Below are 21,929 nucleotides of genomic sequence, written 5' to 3' on the forward strand. Positions count from 1 at the left end.
TTCCCTACATTTGCAAGTTGAAGAACAGCACTTACCATATAGTAGGGACTCAGTATTTATGGAATGAATAAATCAGTAAAAATTATCAGAATAGAATTAATTGTATTCTGTTATTAAATTACCTTTTGTATTTTTTAGTTGTATCTGCAGTTCATATTTGTGCATTCTGAAAATTTTTACAGATTTATTACTGATTTGTCATGACAGATTTAAGTTGGCACTCTGATGTAGCTGTTAAATTCCCCTTTCTCCCCCCACCTTCACCTTTCTCCCCCCACCTTCACCTTTCTCCCCCCACCTTCACCTTTCTCCCCCCACCTTCACCTTTCTCCCCCCACCTCCACCTTTCTCTCCCCCAACATCCCCCCACCCTCCTAACCCCCCTCTTTCTCCCTCCCCCTCCCCCTCCCACCTCCCCTGGCAGCTCTTGCTGGCTGCTGCAGGCCCCCAGGCCACTCACGTGGTAGCACGCTGCAGCCCACAGTAGCAGACAATAGCTGGCTCCGACCTCTGGCTGCTCACTCACCGGTCAGCCCACCTCCAGGGAGAGTTGTTGTTCACAATCTTAGCTGTAGAGGGCGCAGCTCACTGGCCCATGTGGGAATTGATTCAGTGACTGTGTTGTTAGGAACTCCTCTCTCCAACCACTTGAGCCACTGGGCCAGCCCTTAAATTTCTTTTATTCTAGTCAAGATACTTTTGTGATTTTTTCCCCCTCCATTTATTATCTATTCTTATGCTCTTGTTTTCCCCTTCATGAATATACCTCTGCCCATTTGACAGTATTGCCATTTTATCATGTTTTACTGAATTTAGTGAACTCAATAAATACTGTTCATTTTTTATTTTTGTTTTTATTTATTTTTTTATTGGGGAGGATTTGGGAACAGTGTGTTTCTTCAGGGCCCATCAGCTCCAAGTCATTGTCCTTCAATCTAGTTTTGGAGGGTGCAGCTCAGTTTCAAGTCCAGTTGCTGTTTTCAGTCTTAATTGCAGGGGGCGCAGCCCACCATCCCAGGTGGGAATTGAACCAGCAATCTTGTTGTTGAGAGCTCGCGCTATAACCAACTGAGCCATCTGGCTGCCCCTATACTGTTTATTTTTGTATAGTGGTTCTCATGTATAAATTCCATATATGTTTTCCTGTTGAGAGGTATAATAGATACTACTGAATGGGTGTTAGAATTCCTAAAATTTGGAATCTGTGAGGAAGTACTAAGACACTAAATGCATTTTCATCAAGTCTGTATTAAGAAACAAAGATTGTGTCTCAGAGATGGCATTAATTTCTGCCTTATGTGAGAACAACTAAAAAAATATAAAAAATTAAAAATAAAGATAGATAAATATAGCTCATTTGGGACATTGACTGCCCAGTATTTCCATGTATCTTTCACATGGATTTGTACTGCTTTTTATGAGAAGCCTGCCTCTGCTGTTCTTTTCTGTTCTGACTCCATCCTACCTACTCCCACACTCCTCCCAAAGGGTGAAACTCTTAAGTCTTTTCAAAACTCCGTTTCAGTTTTTTTAAATTTGTTAAATTTTTATTGAGATATACTTGACATATAACATTGTGTAAATTTAAGATAGACAACATGTTGATTTGATAAAAACTCCATATCATTTTGATTGTCCTGTGTGAGGGCATTAGCAGACAATTCTATTCCCCACAGTGTCAACAGTCTTATACAGATTATTTACAGATCTGTTTCCCTACTTCCTGCCTCTTTCCCAAGTTTCCTGCTAGACATTGCCATATTAATATCTTTTGGGCATCTCACACTCAACATGTCTGAACACAGAATATGTCCTCTTCATCAGCAAACCAACTTCCTCTTCTGTGTTCCCTGAGTTGTGTTATATAGTGGTAACAAGCATGGACTACTGAAATTCTTGGCTTAACTTCTTTCAGCCTCGATTTTTTCATCTATAAAATGGGGGTATTGGTGGAATCTATCTTATAGATTAAATAAAACAGGCGAAGTGCCTGACACATAGTAAGTCCTTTAAAACTATTAGTTTTTATTAATATATTATTTTAAGATTCTACTCCCAGTTGCTTGGGCTCAGAGTTTCAAGTTCATCATCTTCTGTCTCCCGCTCAGTCATCTTATTTTTATTTATTTATTTTTTTAAAAAAGATTTTATTGGGGAAGGGGAACAGGACTTTATGGGGAACAATGTGTACTTCCAGGACTTTTTTTTTCCCCAAGTCAAGTTGTTGTCCTTTCAATCCTAGTTGCAGGGGGCGCAGCCCACCATCCCTTGCAGGAGTCAAACCAGCAACCTTGTGGTTGCGAGCCCGCGCTCCAACCAACTGAGCCATCCGGAGGCAGCTCAGCTCAAGGTGCTGTGTTCAATCTTAGTTGCAGGGGGCGCTGCCCACCATCCCTTGGATGGGACTTCAGGAGTTGAACTGGCAACCTTGTGGTTGAGAGCCCACTGGCCCATGTGGGAATCGAACCGGCAGCCTTCGGAGTTAGGAGCATGGAGCTCTAACCGCCTGAGCCACCGGGCCGGCCATATTTTCTTGATTTTTTACTTTTGCAGTAGCTCTCAAATCTGTTTTATTTTACTGCCCATGTTCATTCAGGATCCCGTTACCTTTCTACTGCAGTATTATCCTAATTGATCTCACTGCTTTTGTCGTCCCTTCTAATTCATCTTGCATACTACTGTCATTATTTGTGGCCTTAAAACAGATTGGAAGATTGGATGTCACTAACAGTTCTAAACCCTTAATGACTTCCTGCTGCATTTGTAATATTTCTCATACTGAAGATTATCTTCTGCATTTTCAGTCCTGCCAGTGTTTTTAGTTTTGTCATATGCTACTATGATTCTACATTTTAGTCTTTAGCCACATCAGCCTCCTTGATAGTCCCTGAACTCTTTTACTGAGCCTTTGCTCTGGTCATTCCTTTGGCCTAGAATCCTTTTCGCTCCCATATTATCTGGAAATTCCTTTTTCCTTAGAGTCCAAGACGCCTCCTAAATTATACTAGTTTTAATTAGTGGTTCTCCTACTCATGCTCTTGTGACACCTGGTTTTTTACTTTAGTCTACCAAAGTCTGCCTAAGTGTGTGAGTCTGCTTTGATAACTGGATAGTCAGGTCTAGGGACACTTTCCTATGTTATCTGACATTATCTTTGTTTATAGTTTCTTAATAAAAGTGTGTTAAATTTGATAAAATACTACTAACTAAATACAAAGTACTACTAAGTAAATAAGTGAAATACTAAATTAGAGTTGTATAAAGACACAGAATCTTGCTTGAACTTGAGGAGAATTACATTTAATGGAAAATACATTGAAGAAATGGCAGTGATGAAGATTTCCATGGTTTTAATCCCTCCAGTCTTAGATTCAGATAGATATAGAAAATTTCATGTTCTTTTCAAAGTTTTGAGAGTAGTGGAAATGGATGTCTGATGTGTCATACTCAGGAGTTAAATAATTAATGATGACTAGATAGACTTTCTACATATTTAATTAGATTTTGTTAGAGCTGTTTTCTGCTCAGTGTACTTTGTTTTGTCTGTCTATTTACCTGTATATTTTTAAATTTATTTTTTAAGTTCACGGGATGAGCCTTCTGAAAGGTGGTTGGTGGTTTTTGTTATTTGTTGTGGGAAAGGGTATGAGAAGTTTTGGAGATTTCTGCATTATGTTACTGATAATGTTTGTATGTTCCTTAAGGAATTGGTGTAGAGAAGTAGTTACCAGTTCTCAGAGTTAATATGTTTTTAGCTGTGGACAAATGCTCTAGTGTATGTAACTTACATAGTTGTCTTTCAGAACTTCGGTTATTTTATAGAGAAGTCTGATTATATTCTTGAATTCTTTAAGAAATAATGACAGTACTATAAGTTAATGTAGCTTAGTGAACATTTGCTAAATGTTCACAATGATTTTTAAAGCTGTTTTTGTTTTTATCAACCACACTAAAAACCAGATATTAACTTACAAATGTTATGCCTCGATAGTTTGTGCTTTAATGAGAATGTATCACATTAATCATTTAAAAATGTTGACTCTAGTATAAGTGAGTTAGGAAAGAAGGAATATACCTGTGAAAAAGTAAGTATTTTCCAGTAGTAACTATACAGCGGAGACGCATGGCAGACGCTCACTGCGTTAAGTAAGTGGTCGAGGTTAACATCACCAGTTATGTCATGTGGACTTTATGTACCCCCGATATGGTGTGATGAGAAGGGCACTTCACTTTTGTGGTATTTTTTCTATAAATTCATAACTAAACCCAGTCAAAATACGAGAAAAACATTAGCTAAACACAAATTGAGTGTTGTTCTACAAAATACCTGGCCAGTACTCTTCAAAACAATTAAGGTCATGGAAAACAAGGAAAGGCTAAGCAACTATCACAGGCCAGAGGAGACTAAGGAGATATGACAAATAAATGTAATGTGGTATTCCGGGGTTGGATCCTGGAACAGATAAGGACATTAATGGGAAAAAAACTGGGAAACCTGAATAAAGGCTGGGTTTAGTTAATAGGACTATACTGATGTTGGTATCTTAGTTTTGACAGGTATACCACAGTAGTATATTAAGGGAAACTGAAATTGAGTGAGGGGTATATGGGAATGCTCTATATTTGTAACTTTTCTGTAAACCTAAAATCCCAAAATAAAAAGTTTACTTAAAACAGAAGTTGTATTTTCCAATTCAATTCTGCATATTTTATTGAATGACTGTAAACTGCAAGGCCGTGTGTTCACGACTTCAGGGGATAAAGTATGTGAGGCACCTTCCCTGCCCCTGTCCTTAAGGAGTTGTTATCCCACTGGGGATTAAGACATCTGATAAAAAGGGGAACACGATGGAACCTGTGCAAAGTATGAACAAGATGCTGTTGGTGGGGTGGGGTAGGGTGTTGTCCGAAGTTGGAGAGGAGACATTAAATGAAGACTGGCAAACCTGTCCTCCTCCCCCCAACACAAACCAAGAAGACAGCATTTGAAATGAACTTTGAATGGGCAGGATTTCAGTAACCATAGTCATTGGAAAGGGAGTACTGTGTGTCATACCAATGAGCCTGGGCTCTTGAATTAGACAGACCTGCTCTGCCATACTAGCTCTTATGACCTTGGGCAAGTTTATTTAATGTCACTTAAGTTTTTGTTACTCATTTGTAGAATAAGATTAGTAATTCTTACTTCACAGCATTATTAAGAGAGTTAATTGAAGTATACATGTAGTTTAGCAAAGTATCTGATACATACGTATTAAGCTCTTAATGTTAACTATTAGAGATGGAGAGAGGCATATATTTTTATAACACCATCACCGGGCCCGCCTGGAAAGGATATAATAGGAAAGGATAGAATGTTTTGGGAAATATTGAGCAGTATATATTTAGAAAGGTGAATCAGGACCATGTTGTGAGTGCTTTGACTTACAAACTGAGCGATTTGAATTTTTTGGTGGTTATTGGGAAGTCAATGAAGATTTTCGTGTAGGGGGAATAAGGAGATTGGGTCTCTTTTAAAATTAATTTGATAGAAGTATGACGGGAGTGTTGGAGATTCTCATGTGGGCTGCTGCCTTTCCATCTACTCAGTGAATTAGGTTAGCATCCCTTTAGCTTTATAATTCTATGAAACAGCACAGGATGTTTTAGATTATTAATGTTGTGTGATGTTAACCACGTATAATTTAGGGTTCTCAAAAGCAGGACCATGAGTGTAGTATCAATTATACTTAATATGTGTTTAGTAAAAAATGTCATTGGTATTTTTAGCTATATTGGCTTAGAGAATTCCTTTTGTATGTAATGGTTTTCATTTTGCCATTTTTTAAAAGCAGCTTAAGAAGATAAGAGTTAAACAGTACTGCACTGACTTCCTGTGAAGCTTTGTTGAAAGAAAGAGTTCCGTTGTATCTATTTTTAAAGCTGATTACTGTGAACTGAGGATGCTGCTGTTGAGTTATAAATGTCATTTCAGTATATTCTCACTCAGCATTCTTTAGATGACACTAAAGTTTTTGGAGTTTAAGTAATAGGAAAAACAGCATAGTTATCACTGAAATGGTATCAGTAAATGAAATACTTAAAAGCATTGATAACTTCACCATTGAGCAGTATAATTAGTTTATCACTGTGTGAGTTCTTCAGCCCATACCATGGCTGAATGGCAAAGAAAGGGTTATATAGTGACCTCATTTTGGGAATGTTTACAACTCCAAAATGGTATATGTTGTTGTGCAGCTGGTTTGTTAATCATTGTATTAAAAATGTTAATGTTAATCATTTTTCCACTGGGAAGTACAGGATCATTAGGTCCACAAAATATTTTTAAAATAGAATTTAGCCTAGATTGTTGGGGTTTCTTCTCCCCAGTGTTTTATTATGGAATTTTTTAGTCATGCAGAAAAGTTGAAAGAATTTTAAAATAATCATATACTTACCACGTAGATTCTACAATTAGCTAAATTATTTCTAAAAGGAAAGTTCTGCTTTCTTTTTAAAAAATCAAAGAAACTTCTTTCTGAGTCTTTGAACCATTTTCTCATTAGACAGTTTTGAAATGGCTGAGATGATTTTCAATGTTTCTGTGTTATTTCTTCAGAAATTATAAAATTCTTTGAGTAAAATAGTTAACATTCTGGGATTTAGCCAATCCCTACTGTCGGAATAGATAATAGTATTTTAATTTATCAGATTAGATTAATTTCAGGCCCCATATATAGTGTACACGATTAACTGTTTATTTAAATTCCATAAGACATAAATTCATTTAAAGTCTTGCTGGCAGGGATAAAATATACATTTAAAAATTATTGTTTCTTGGTATAATTTCTAGTCCTTAGTCATATAGGGAAAAACACTAGTTTTCTATCTGTCTGTCTTTCTTCTTTGACCCTCTTATGAAATTAAACTGCTGAAGTTAAGGTTTCTTTTCCAATTTCAAATCAGTGGTATAGCATAAATTCATACATTTTTATAGATGGGGAGATTTTTCAGAGTAATTGTTTCCAGCTTTTTTACATCTGAGGCAATACAGGCCCAGAGAGGTTAAATAACTGCCCAAGGACACAATAAGTTAGTGGGAGATCAGGAAATATATTTTAGATCTCTAGTACTCTTGGCTATCATCATATATATTTTCAGGTATTCCTTTGTAGAAGGAATAAAGAAAGTATGCTTGTCAATTACAGAATTTATCTCTGATTATCTAAGTGGAGTTTCAAAAAAAATGTAATCCTAAGTGAAAATATCTTGATGAATACATTGGACTAATTGTTTTGTAGGTCATTATTTTTTTCTAGAAGACCTCAATTTCTTAATGTTCATTTCGCAGTAATCTTTTTTGTCTTGAAACTGTTATTGTACTTCTAAGGGATTTTCATTAAAACAAAAAAGGGTGGTAATACTCTCAGTACTTGTCTTAAACATTAATACATTTTAATACTAAGGGTTAATTTATCTTCCCATGCTATGTTCTTTTTTCCATTTCCTGTTTCTCTGTATAATACTTCTCCGCCAAGAGTAACAAGATAGCCTTCCTCCCCCCCCCCCCATTATTTCATGTAGTAGTAATTGTACTCGTCGGCATCATTTGAGGAATTTTCTGTTTATCTCATATTCATATAAAGGCTACTTTTCAACACTCTCTTGCTTGATCTGTAGAGATGTTGCTTGTGATTCCTATCAAGTTGTACACTATTTTTTTTCTACTTTGAAGCTAAAACAGGAGCTATAATTGCTCCTTTAATTAAAAAAATTTTTTAAAAATTTTTATTGGGGAATGTTGGGGAGCAGTATTCTCCAGGGCCCCTCAGCTCCAAGTCGCTGTCCTTCAATCTAGTTGTGGAGGGCACAGCTCAGCTCCAAGTCCAGTTGCCATTTTCAATCTTTAGTTGCAAGGTTCACAGCCCACCATCCCATGCAGGAATTGAACTGGCAACCTTATTGTTGAGAGCTCGTGCTCTAACCAACTGAGCCACCTGGCCACCCCTTTAATTTTTAATATACCTAACTATTGGTGACATATATAAGGTTGGTGCAAAAGTAATGGCGGTTTAAAAGGTTAAAAATAGCAAAAACCTCAATTACTTTTACACCAACCTAATAAATCTTAGTCCCTTATTAGCTGAAATTATACACAGAAAAATGTATACCCTTACTTTAGGTCTAAGGTTCATTGACTTTTAGAGTAGGATCTGAGTTGGAAAAGGACTGACACCTGTGTTGAACTCAAAAAATTGACACTGCATATAGAACTAACATTTGATTATGGGGAAGTTGTGAGAGGAGAAGAGGAAGATGGAAGCTATAGAGTAGAATTTGCAGTTGCTTGGATGTATGTAGATGGTTAGATTTAAAGGTAGTAAAAATAACCTTGTTCAAATACTGAGTTAAAGAAAAACCTGTACTACTTTCTACTACTGGAAATTGAGAAAGGAAAGTTTTCTCCTCAGGGCATTTACAAAAAATTGAACAGTTGTGCTCCTTTGTGGATCTTTAGAGAATTGTGAGAACATATTGTATGAGTTGAAGTAACTCCTGATTGAATTTTGAAAAGTATTGATTGCCTTGTAGTAAGCCCAAATAGCCATCGTGCCTTAATCTGAGTTCACATGTTTAGACAGATTCTCCTGATTAAATTCTGCCCTATATATTCTAGACACTGAACCATAAGCCTAAGGCCTTAAAAATGTTATTGAACAGAATTTCAACTCAGAATTGTAACATCAGTTACAAAATGCTGTGACCCTATAGGCTTTTATAGATTCTTGATTTCCTTTTAAGAAAGGTGATGCTTACGGTGCGCATCTCTGTTGGTTTTAAGAAATGTAAGCTGGCTTTTTGGGGGATGCATCCTTGAATAGGAAAGAGTCTTAAATTGATTTTCAGTAGCTATTTTAGTCAGCACTTTGAACTTTGGTACCTGGTGCCATTATATCCTGTGGTCAATAACTTGCCCTTTTTTGTGGCTTACTTTACAAATTAAGAAAGCTTTCTGTCCATTATTTTGGTATGTGTATTTTATCTCTGGTCCAGCATAGTGCTAGATACCTGGTAGATTCTCAGTGGAAAATTATTTGAAGAGTCAAAGATGCTGACAAGACCCGGACATCCCTAGACTCACTACCTGTTTTTACTTCAGAGTTGGCTTAAAAATCAACACTCAGAGAGGTTCCTAAGACCACCCTCTCTAAAATGGCAACCCTGCATGACTCTCTCATACCCTGTCTTGTTTTTCTTCAGAGTACTTTTATCCCACCATCTGATACTCCCAGGGGAATTTAAATGCCATAAATCCAAGAATTTTGTCCATTGTTGTGTCCATCCCGAGTACCTAACAAATACTGTGTTCCCCCGAAAATAAGACCTAGCCGGACCATCAGCTCTAATGCATCTTTTGGGGCAAAAATCAATATAAGACCCGGTATTTATATTATATTTATATATTTTTTTAATTTTTAAATTTTTTTATTTTATTTTATTTTAATTTAATTTATTTTATTTTATTTATTACATTCTATTACATTATATTATATTAGTAAAATAAGACCGGGTTTTATTTTTTGCTCCAAAAGACGCATTAGAGCTGATTGTCCGGCTAGGTCTTATTTTCTGGGAAACACGGTAGGAGGCAATCAGATGTTTTCTGAGGGTATAATGAAGGTTACAAATTGTGCCAGATACCCAAGGGGATATAAATACACATCAGAAATGGATTCAGCTCTCATGTATACAGGTAACTTTAGTACAAGATGGGTTCAGATGACTAAGAACTGCAGTGAAAATGCTGGGGGTATTTTAGGGATTTATTACTTCTAGCTTGGCTTCTTGAGAAATTACATTTAAGTTGGGTCTTACTTCAGACCAGGGAAACAGTTAAGCAGAAGCTCAGAGGTAGGAAAGTACATATAGTAGTACATATAAGAAAAGATGAAGTATTCAATTTGGCTAGAATATACTAGTGAAGAACTAAGAAATTAGTTAGAAGGTTAAGTTCAAATGAAAGCTGAATTTGGGTTTTGTCCCATTGGCCCTATGGAAATTGTTTTTTTCTCTTCCTTAAAAGACAGTGAGGGGGCGGCCGGATGGCTCAGTTGGTTAGAGCGTGAGCTCTCAACAACAAAGTTGCTGGTTCAATTCCCGCATGGACAGGTGGGCTGTGCCCCTTGCAACTAAAGATTGAAAATGGCAACTGGACTTGGAACTGAGCTGCGCCCTCCACAACCAGAGTGAAGGACAACCAGTTGGAGCTGATGGGCCCTGGAGAAACACACTGTTCCTCAATATTCCCCAATTAAAAAAAAATAATAAAAAACTTCAGAATAACTTTAAAAGATAAATATTATTTAAATAAAGAAGAAGACAGTTATATGTGGTATGATCGGATGTTAGTTATATGTGGTATGATTGGATGTGCATAGGAAGGGACTGAAGTTTGAATTATGGAGTAGGTAGGTGAAGGGTAGCAAGGAGTGCATATTAGAATAATAATGTAATTCAAAGATAGGATTGACAACAAATGGGCAGCAAATTGATAAATAAATCAGATATGAAGAATAAGGAAAATGGAAGAAGTCAAATTGACCCCAAGGTTTTGAACTGGTGGAAAGTAACATGGTGGTGTCATTAAATACAGAAATAGAGAACATGAAAAAAACAGATTTGAGAGGAGGATTAGTTCAATTTTGAACGTGTTGCTTTGAAGTACTTAGCATTTGAATGGAGAAATGTAGGCAGATGGAAAGCTACCAAGGTGTAAGGTTTGGGAATAATTTGCAAAACAGTTTTTGAAGCCTTGAGATTAAAAGAAAATAGAGAACAAATTCTTGGGAAATAGCTCTATTAAGAGAATGGGAAGATAAGGCAAAGAACGAACAAAAGCAAGTAGAACCAAGAGAACAACACTAGAGAAACCAAGGACAGATATTTTCGGGAAGAAGATTCCAATCTATTTCTTCTAGGAAAAGCTCTGTTGTAACCTAGGGAGTGTGAATATATATTTTCCGTCATATTCTGCTGTACTGTTTAGCATAGTTCTTGACACATTGTAGGTTCTGACCATTTAGCATATTTTAAGGGAATCATTGACTCTCACCTGCCAATCTTTAAGAATTAACATTTGGTAGAATGTTACATAAATGTTGAGGATGGGACCTGCTCGGTGGCTCAGGCTGTTAGAGCTCCATGCTCCTAACTCCGAAGGCTGCCGGTTCGATTCCCACATGGGCCAGTGGGCTCTCAACCACAAGGTTGCCAGTTAAATTCAGCATGGAAGGGTGGGCTCCGCCCCCTGCAACTAAGATTGAACATGGCACCTTGAGCTGAGCTGCTGCTGAGCTCCAGGATGGTTCAGTTTGTTGGAGCGCGTCCTCTGAACCACAAGGTTGCCGGTTTTGACTCCCGCAAGGGATGGTGGGCTGTGCCCCCTGCAACTAGCAATGGCAACTGGACCTGGAGCTGAGATGCGCCCTCCACAACTAAGACTGAAAAGACAACTTGAAGCTGAATGGTACCCTCCATCACTAAGATTGAAAGGACAACAACTTGACTTGGAAAAAAGTCCTGGAAGTGCACACTGTTCCCCAATAAAGTCCTATTCCCCCTCCCCAATAAAATCTTTAACAAAAAATGTTGAGGCTCAGTGCACTGTGTAGTCTCGTGTGCTCCTTAAGACTTGTAGGTAAAGTCATTGGAATAATTTGCGCTGATTCAGACTCTCTCTGTGATACACGTATTCTTGATCTTTTCAATTTTTATTTTTAAAATAGTAAAAGTCCTAACCAGCAGTAAGTGAAGGTTCTCACAGCGCAGGGAGGAAAACAGTGACAGAGTTTAGGCATTGGACATGTGCTTGTATTTTTGTCTTTGAGCTATTTAGCATATGAATGTTCGATTATCTTCAAAGTTTTACCACTTTTGTAGCTGCTTTCAGAAAATAAATAGAAAATTAGAAACAGAATAACTTGCTGCAAGTGCAAGAAGACAAATGTCAAAAAACCGAAGCTGATATGTTGGTCGGCTGATTGGAAAGATTTCAGCAGCATTTTGCAGAAAAGTCAGGGCTAGAGAGACTTGGTTACTTTGATGCAGCATTTTATCCAGGAAAGACAAAGATGAGACTGATGGTGACTCGCTAGTGTAGCATAAAAAAGGAAAAAAAATATCTCTATTAAAGAGAATTCTTAGGCAATGAAATTTGATCATGAATTGACTTGAAAATTTTCAGTCCATTTGTATAACAAGAATAGACTTTTGAATACATAAATACTGATTATTGAGGCAGGGGAAAATAAGCAAGTGTAATCAGTAGCTGTTTGGGTGTATAACAATATCTAAAGCATCTATATCTTGTCCTGTATGATAATACCATTAAAGATAAAGATAATCTGACTAAAGTACATACCTAAAAGTGGAAATATCATCTGGTGTGTTACATTGGTAGGTACTGTGTGGCATCTTTATAATCACATCCATTAAACAGAAATTATTAGAATAAAGTTAACTAAAAAAAATAAAGTTAACTAATTGTTAAAACATTGAGTAGTGGCATATGCACTTATGTAGATATTTTTACATAATTTGGATGTTAACATTTCATTTTTGGTAAAGGAAGAGGAGTTTTTGTAAACCATACTTCTTTAAGGTTTGATTTACTGAAAATATTTCTTAGGTCTGGATGTTTAAATAGTCCTTTTTATTGAGAATTTTGTTTTTTAAATTAAAGTTTATTGGGGTGACAATGTTAGTAAAGTTACATAGGTTTCAGGTGTACAATTCTGTAATACATCGTCTGTACATCACATTGTGTGTTCACCACCCAGAGACAGTTCTCCTTCCATCACCATATATTTGATTCCCTTTACGCTCTTCTACCACCCCCCACCCCCTTACCCTCTGGTAATCACTGAACTGTTGTCTGTGTCTATGAGTTTTTGTTTTGTTTGTCTTGTTCCTTTGTTGCTTTCAGTTTTGTATCTCAGATTTCAATGAAATGATACGGTTCTTGACTTTTTCTGTCTGACTTACTTCGCTTAGCATAATAATCTCAAGATCCATTTTGTCTTAGATGGCACTGTTTCATCTTTTCTTACGGCAGAATACTATTCCATTGTGTATATATACCCCATTTTTTTTATCCAATCATCTGTTGAAGCATGCTTTGGTTGTTTCCATGTCTTCGCCACTGTAAATAAAGCTGCAATGAACAGCAGAGCACATATATCTTTACGGATAAATGTTTTCAGATTTTTTTGGTAAATACCCAGGAGAGGGATTGCTGGGTCTATATGGTAATTCTATTTGTAATTTTTTGAGGAACCTCCACACTGCCTTCCATGACAGCTGCACCAGTCTGCATTCCCACCAACAGTGTATGAGGGGTTTTTTTTCTCCACAGCCTCTCCAACACTTGTTACTATTTGTCTTGATGATAGCCATTCTGGCTGGGGTGAGGTGATATCTCATTGTGGTTTTTATTTGCATTTCTCTGATGATTAGTGATGTTGAGCATTTTTTCATATGTCTGTTGGCCATTTGTATGTCCTCTTTGGAGAACTGTCTCTTCAGGTCCTCTGCCTGTTTTTTTTTTTGGGGGGGGGGCGGGAGAGGAACAGGACTTTTATTGGGGAACAGTGTGTATAGTTCCAGGACTTTTCCAAGTCAAGTTGTTTGTCCTTTCAATCTTAGTTGTGGAGGGCGCAGCTCAGCTACAGGTCAGGTTGCCCGTTGTTGTAGGGAATGCAGGCCCCCATCCCTTGTGGGAGTCGAACCAGCAACCTTGAGATTGAGAGCCCATGCTCCAAACAACTGAGCCATCTGGCCACCTGGGAGCTGAACAGCAGCTCATTGTTTCCATTCTAGTTGCGGAGGGTGCAGCTCACTGGCCCACGTGGGAATCCAACCAGCAGCCCCATTGCCCAGAGCTTGCTCTCTAACCAACTGAGCCACCCGTCCGCCCCTACCCTGTATGTTATATGTAAGTGTATAGTGTCCTATTTGGGATTGCCATTTCCTGCTGCTGTCTGTCTTTTCGGAATCGTACTCACAATTTTGTATTCTTTTGCTTTTTTGTTCCAGGTGGAATAGCCTCCTTCAGTATTTCTTGTAGTGCAGTTCATGTATTAGAAAATTCCTGGGGTCGGCCTGGTGGCTCAAGCAGTTGGGGCGCTGTTCTCCTAACGCCGAAGGCCGCCAGTTCGATTCCCACATGCGCCAGTGAGCTGTGCCCTCTATGGCTAAGATTGTGAACAACAGCTCTACCTGGAGCTGGGCTGCGTGAGCTGCCGGAGGTTGACGTGAGCTGCCTTGTGCTGCTGTGGGTTACCGTGTGCCGCCATGAGTGGCCGGTGGCCCGCATGAGTGGACAGCAGCCTGCTGCCGTGGGCTGTTGTGTGCTGCCATAGGCTACCATGTGCCACCATGAGTGGCCAGTGTAAGTGGGCGGCAGCCATTGTGAGCAGCCGGCAGCCGGCGAGAGCTGCTGTCAGCTGCTGTGAGCGGCGGACAGACGACTGGTGATCGACTCCCTCAGCCGGGGGGAGCGCAAGTCTCATAATACCTGCATGGGCCAGGGAACTGTGTCCTACACAACTAGACTGAGAAGCAACGGCCTGAACCGGAGTGTGTGTGTTGAGGGAGGGTGTGGGGGGAGGCGGCCGAAAGTGGGGGTGGGGGGAAGAAAATTCCCTCAGCTTCCGTATGTCTGTAAAGGTCTTTATTCCTCCTTCATATCTAAAGGATATCTTTGCTGGATATATTATTCCTGGCTCATAATTTCTCTCTTTCAGTAGTTTGAATATTTGAGTCCATTCCCTCCTGATTTGTAGAGTTTCTGCTGAAAAAATCTGATAATCTAAGTTGTAGGGCTTTAAGTTATAGGTTATCGTCTTCTTTTCCCTGGCTGCCTTGGGGATTCTTTCTTTGTCGTTGATTTTAGACAGCTTCAATACAATGTGCCTTGGAGAAGGCCTGTTGGGATTGAGGTAATTAGGTGTTCTGTTTGCTTCTTGGATTCGAGGATCCAGTTCTTTCCACAAGTTTGGGGAGTTCTCATCGACTATTTGTTTGAATATAATCTCTGTTCCCTTCTCCCTTTCTTCTCTTTCTGGTATGCCCATTATTCTTATATTGCTCTTTCTGATGGAGTCAGAAAGTTCTTGTAGAGTTCTTTCATTTCTTTGAACTCTGTTAAGTTGCTTCTTCCATCTGTGTCATTTCCAAATTTCTATCTTTGATGTCACTGATTTTTTCCTCCATCTGGTCAACTCTACTACCTAAGCTGGCTGTTTCGTTCTTCACTTCTTTTATTTAGTTCTTAATCTCTAGAAATTCTATTTGGTTCTTTTTAAAAATTTCAATCTCTTTGGTAAAATGTTCATTTTGTTCTTTGATTATGTTTCTGAATTCATTAAACTCCCTGTCTGTGTTTTCTTGCATCTCGTTGAGTTTTTTCAGAACTGCAATCTTGAATTCTCTGTCATTTAAGTCACATATTTCCATGTTCATTTTCCGGAGACTTCTCATTTTCTTTCAGAGCTGCCTTGTTACCTTGGTAATTCATGGTAATTAAGGAATTATTTCTCTTCCTAGACATCTACAGGAGTGGGTTCTGCAACACGTTGATAGGAAGAAGTATTTATTTTGCTTTCCAGTAGGTGTTGGTGGAGTAGTTTATTTTCTCTCCCGCTGCAGCCTTTTATTCTCTCTCATGCTGTAATGTTATATTTTGTCTTGCACTATTCCAGCTTCTCATATGATGTGGGGTTCCCTGGAAGGTGGGCTTCTCCTCTGTGAGCAGGTCGCCTGGGTCTTGGCACTGCCACCATGGGGGGATGTGGAGAGCATCTGAGTCTCAAAGCTCTTCCGGCACCAGATTCAGAGCCTGTACGTTTCAGTGGCTCTGTTTACCCCTACAAGGATCCGCCAAGATAAGTGGGGGCAGGGACAGTGTGGGTTGTGAGAGGTGGCTCTGAGCAATGGCGGCGACCACCAGCACAGCTATCTTGCACCCAGTGTTCCTTCCCCTTAGCTGAACTATCTGCGCTGCAAGTTTGGGGCTGCATGGTTGCAGCCCTCAGAGCTGTAAATATTCTGTTCTTTCGATCTGACATTGCTACCGTTCTGCTTCTAGCACTGGGGGGATGGGAGTGGGGCGAGCTCTGGGAGGGTGGGGAGGAGGTGGGTAAGCTCCGTGCCTAAGGCTTCCATCTTCTGCTTGGCAGTGAGGGCTTAAATCTCCGTTCTCACCCTTTTTCCTCAGTCTTTGATCCAAGGTCTCTTCCATGAACATTGGGTTTAGTCGTGTTATATGCTGATCCCTCAGGCAGGACTGTGGGCCATAAGAGGAGCCCTAGCAGTCTGAGTTCTTCTCTCTCCCACGACTGTGATAGCTCTGAAATCCAGCAAGCCCAGAACTTGTGGCCTGGCCTGCACATGGCCCACATCTCCGCACTTCCCCTTTCTCTCTTCCCCACCCCCACCCAATTTGCCCACCTTTAGATGATTTCAGTTGTGTGTCTCTTGGGCTTGCCTGTCTGCTGCACGGAGTTTTTTGTGGAATTACAGCTGTTCAATTTGTTGTTAATTCTAGGGGAGATTTTAGGATCACCTCACCCGCCATATCTGTGATGTCACCTTATTAAGAATTTTAATTTATTTTTTATTTGGATGAGCTATATGATGATTTTTTTAAAAAGATTTTATTGGGGAAGGAGAACAGGACTTTATTGGGGAACAGTGTGTACTTCCAGGACTTTTATCCCCCCAGTCAAGTTGTTGTCCTTTCAGTCTTAGTTGTGGAGGGTGCAGCTCAGCTCCAGGTCCAGTTGCCATTGCTAGTTGCAGGGGGCTCAGCCCACCATCCCTTGTGGGGGTCGAACCGGCAACCTTGTGGTTGAGGATGTGCTCCAACCAACTGAGCCATCCGGGAGCTTAGCGGCAGCTCAGCTCAAGGTGCCGTGTTCAATCTTAGTTGCAGGGGGCAGAGCCCACCCTTCCATGCTGAATTTAACTGGCAACCTTGTGGTTGAGAGCCCACTGGCCCATGTGGGAATCGAACAGGCAGCCTTCGGAGTTAGGAGCATGGAGCTCTAACCACCTGAGCCACTGGGCCGGCCCTATATGATGATTTTTAAAACCCAGAATAGCGGGATGGACGGATGGCTCATTTGGTTGGAGCATGAGCTCTGAACAAAAGGGATGCCAGTTCGATTCCCACATGGGCCAGTGAGCTGTGCCCTCCACAACTAGATTGAAGACAGCGGGCTGCCACTGAGCTTCCGGGGGGGGCAGCCAGATGGCTCAATTGGTTGGGGCACGAGTTCTAACAAGAAGGTTGCTAGTTCAATTCCTGCATGGGATGGTGGGCTGGGCGCCCTGCAACTGAAGGTTGAAAATGGCTACTGGACTTGGAGCTGAGCTGCGCCCTCATAGCTAGATTAAGGGACAGCTAGTTGGAGCTGATGGGCCGTGGAGAAACACACTGTCCCCCAATGTTCCCCAATAAAATTTATTTTAAAAAAAGATCCCGAATAGCTTTTGCAAAGCAGGAAATAACATATTTTGCTTTTCCAACATTTCCTTTCTCTTATGAGTTGAGTAGTTATAGCAGTGCACAAGTTATTACACTTATTTGTTGAATTCTCTTACCTCTCATCATAAAATAATAAATTTGTCCATGTTAGTTTATGCTCAGAGTTAGTAGGCCTGATGAATTTAAGATTCAAAGCCTCAAGATGTGTTACGGTAAATTGTTTTTCTTATTTACCGTACAACCTGTATTTGAATGGAGGGGACAGGAGTGCACCTAGTGATGCAACAGTCTTTTTGCCCTTCTCTATGATGTTGGGGCAAAAACAGCTTCTGACGCCCTTCTTTGAACAGAGATAACAATATCATAGAGTATAGTTGATCCTTGAACAGCACAGGGTTAGGGGTGCCTGTCCCCCACCCATGCAGTCGAACATCCATGTATGACTTTGACTCCCTAAAAACTGAGCTACTAGTAGCCTGCCGTTGACCAGAAGCCTTATTGATAACATAAACAGTTGAGTAGCACATATTTTGTGTTATGTGTATTATATTCTATATTCTTACAGTAAAGTAAGCTAGAGGAAAAAATGTTAATAAAATCACAGGGAAGAAAGTACGTTTATCATACTATACTGTACATATTTATTGAAAAAAATCTGTGTATACGTGGACACATGTAGTTCAAGCATTTGTTAAGGTTTCAGCTGTTTTTAACGTTGTCAACAGCATGTTCTTTCCTCTCTGCTTTCTTAGTTTTGTATATCTTGGAATAATATTGGCCAGAAGGTGTACTTGAAGAATGTTTTTATAAATGTATTTTAATGTTCATATCTTAACACACTTGGTGAATTCAGTGCATTTAAGATAAAAATGATTTTATATCTTTATTTAATTATTGTACTTCTGATTATTTGTAGGCGAAACCTAACCAAATTGTCCCTGATCTTCAGTCACATGCTGGCAGAACTAAAAGGAATCTTCCCAAATGGACTCTTTCAAGGAGACACATTTCGGATTACTAAAGCAGATGCTGCAGAATTTTGGAGGAAAGCTTTTGGGGAAAAGTAAGTCTCAAAATAATGAATTTGAACAATGAAGCTTGTATTGTGGGTTTTTGTTTAGTTTTTAATTAATGAAATATTTAAAATATGAGAAAGCAGACAAATAATGATTATGTATGTACTTGCTTCCCAGCTTTGGTAAATATTAACATTTTTTGTCCCCTCCCCGTTCCTTTTTTTTTTTTTTTTTTTAAGAAATAAACCTATGCAGATCAGTTGAAACCCATGCTCTTTGAATACTCTTCTCTTCCTCTTTCTGTCCATTACGTTAGTTGACATTCACATTTGAAATTATTTGCTACTGCAAACAGTGTTGTAGGGAACAAAATTGTATTTGTGTTCATAACAAGAGTTTCTCGAGAGTTACATACCTAGGAATGGAATTGTTGAATCAGAGGGTTTCACATCTTTTGCTTTGCCAAATATTGCCTAATTGTTTTCCAAAGTGGTTGTACCAGTTTACATTCCTATAAGTCATGTACACAAATTCCACAATTTGGCTGACACTGGAATTATGAACTGGTATGGTATTTTGCTTTATGTTCCTGATGATAAGGGAGATTGAGCATTTTTTCACATTTATGACTAGTCAGGATTCTTATTCTGACTTGCCTGTTCCTCTTCCTGTCTTCTCCATTTTTTTATTGTTGTTTGTCTTTTTCCTGTAGTAAGATAATGATTCTTTGTTACATTACAAATATCTTCTCCTAGTTTGTCTTTCCACTTCATTGTATTGTGTTTTGAAATACAGAAGTTTTAAATTATTTAGACAGATTTATGAGTCAAGCTTATGTTTTTAAGTATTAATATAAATGTTCTTACATATCTGAAATTTTGGATCAAAGGACTGAAAAGGTAGAAAGCAATAAAATTTTTCAGTGAAATATACAGATTATAATCTGTCTCTTTAAATGCCTTCTTTATTTTAAAAAAAGTTTACATATAAAATATAGAATAATTAGCATATTTTAAAACCTAGTTGAAGAGGATTAGCATATTTTTAAAACCTTTAACTTAACTACATTAGTAAAGAGTTCAAAATATCACTTCATCTCTTATTTTCAGGCAGGTGAATACATGAGCTTTTTTCTTTTCTTTTTTTTTTTTTAAGATTTTATTGGGGAAGGGAAGAACAGGACTTCATTGGGGAACAGTGTGTACTTCCAGGACTTGTTTTTCCAAGTCAAGTTGTTGTCCTTTCAGTCTTAGTTGTGGAGGGTGCAGCTCAGCTCCAGGTCCAGTTGCCGTTTTCTAGTTGCAGGGGGCTCAGCTCACCATCTCTTGCGGGGGTCGAACCGGCAACCTTGTGGTTGAGGATGCACTCCAACCAACTGAGCCATCCGGGAGCTTAGCGGCAGCTCAGCTCAAGGTGCCATGTTCAATCTTAGTTGCAGGGGGCAGAGCCCACCATCCCACGCGGGATTTAACTGGCAACCTTGTGGTTGAGAGCCCACTGGGCCATGTGGGAATTGAACCGGCAGCCTTCGGAGTTAGGAGCATGGAGCTCTAACCGCCTGAGCCACTGGGCTGGCCCATGAGCTTTTCAAAGTTTAATTTGTTTTAAAGATTTACGAAAGAGAAATCTCTTGTTAGCCTTATCTGGGGTTTAGTCACTCTTATGTTAAATAATTTCTTTTTCATCTCTGTCAGAACTCTGTTCTTCCTGTGCCTTAAACCTATTTCCTTCTGTCTAGTCCTTGCTTGGTATTGTGGGTTCCTCAAAGAACTCAGAATGTTTTACATGGTTTTAAAATGTTAGTTGAAATCAAGTATTCAATTAGTGAAGGTCTGGCCACAGATTACATTTATTATATAAAAAGAATAATCTCATCTCTCTTTCTATGCTTCTAATAGAACAAATGTCTGAAGAAAGATGAGATGGGAAATTAAGTTGTGACATTCTGCCAAAGAATATTAGAAAGTTAAGAAATATATGGTTTACTCCCTTTCTGTTCTCAATTCAAAATACAGCTCAGTTACTTTAAGAGAATTGAAATTGATATTGAGAGCTTACTGTGGCCCACTTTTCCTTGATTATAACAACACCCAGAATTATCTGTTACCTCACACTGTGCTTTTTCACCCCCCTTCCTATCTCTGCCCCCGCTTCCCCCACAGGACAATAGTCCCTTGGAAGAGCTTCCGACAGGCCCTTCATGAAGTGCATCCCATCAGTTCTGGGCTGGAAGCCATGGCTCTGAAATCCACTATTGATCTGACCTGCAATGATTATATTTCAGTTTTTGAATTTGACATCTTTACACGACTCTTTCAGGTAGGATAATAAAATTTGGTTAAAGTAATTATTGCTGCTTTTCTGAAGAGGAAACTTTTAAAAAGATAACATTTGGGATCTTGCCTATTACAAAAGTATTTTTATTCTAGAAACTATAAGCAAAAAAATAAAACTACTCTGTATTTCCTATCTATATATATAGATATAGATACAGATATACACACACCTATACAGTATTTTTGGTAGAAATAATAATTGCAATCTGCTTTATTCCCCTCACATTTATAATCTTTTTTTGTTATTAAATATTCTTCTTTTGCATCATTTTAATGGTTGTAGAATGTCCAGAAAATGATCTACAATGATGCACCACTTAGCAGTGGGGATTCATTCTGAGAAATGTGTTGTTAGGCAATTTCGTCTTTCTGTGAATATTGTAGAGTGCCCTTGCATATTCCTAGATGACATGGCCTCCTACACACCTAGGCGACATGGTATAGCCTGTTGTTTCTAGGCTACAAGCCTGTATAGCATGTTACTACACTGAATGCTGTAGACAGTTGTGATACAATGGTAAGAATTTGTGTTATCTAAACAAAGGAAAAGTACAGGAAAAATATAGTATCAAAGAATAAAAAATGGTATGCTTATATGGAATACTTACCATGAATGGAGATTGCAGGACAGAAAGTTGCTCTGGGCGAGTCGGTGAGTGAGTGGTGAGTGAATGTGAAGGCCTGGGACATGACTGCACACTGCTGTAGGCTTTATATAGACACTGTACACTTAGGCTGCACTAAATTTATAAAACAACAGGAGACTATATCAAGCACAAGAGAAAATGATGCAGTCAAGAGACACGGTAAATAGGAGATGTATGAGGCTGCTCCCGGCATAGCACAGCATAGTTTTACAGCAAACTTCTTTCCTAAGTAAAAAGAGTACACTCTACAATAATGATCAAAAGTATAGTATGGTAAGTACATATACCAGTAACGTAGTTACTCATTATCATTATAAAGTATAACGTGCTGTACATAATTGAATGTGTTATATATACTTTTATATGACTTACAGCACAATAAGTTTGTTTACACCAACGTTTC

General features: G+C 38.8%; 1 protein-coding gene across 1 annotated transcript in view; it reads left to right on the top strand.

Moving 5' to 3' along the window:
- The window catches only part of CBL (Cbl proto-oncogene), an 87,524-nt gene that overhangs the window by 34,630 nt on the left and 30,965 nt on the right, over positions 1-21,929 (top strand). Inside the window, exons 3-4 of the mRNA XM_081064715.1 lie at positions 18,444-18,590; positions 20,706-20,862. Of these exons, the coding sequence (XP_080920841.1) occupies positions 18,444-18,590; positions 20,706-20,862 (304 nt within the window). The remainder of the gene's footprint in view (positions 1-18,443; positions 18,591-20,705; positions 20,863-21,929) is intronic.

This window comes from Rhinolophus hipposideros, assembly GCF_964194185.1.
Source record: "Rhinolophus hipposideros genome assembly, chromosome: 10".
In the NCBI taxonomy this organism is placed as follows: Eukaryota; Metazoa; Chordata; class Mammalia; order Chiroptera; family Rhinolophidae; genus Rhinolophus; species Rhinolophus hipposideros.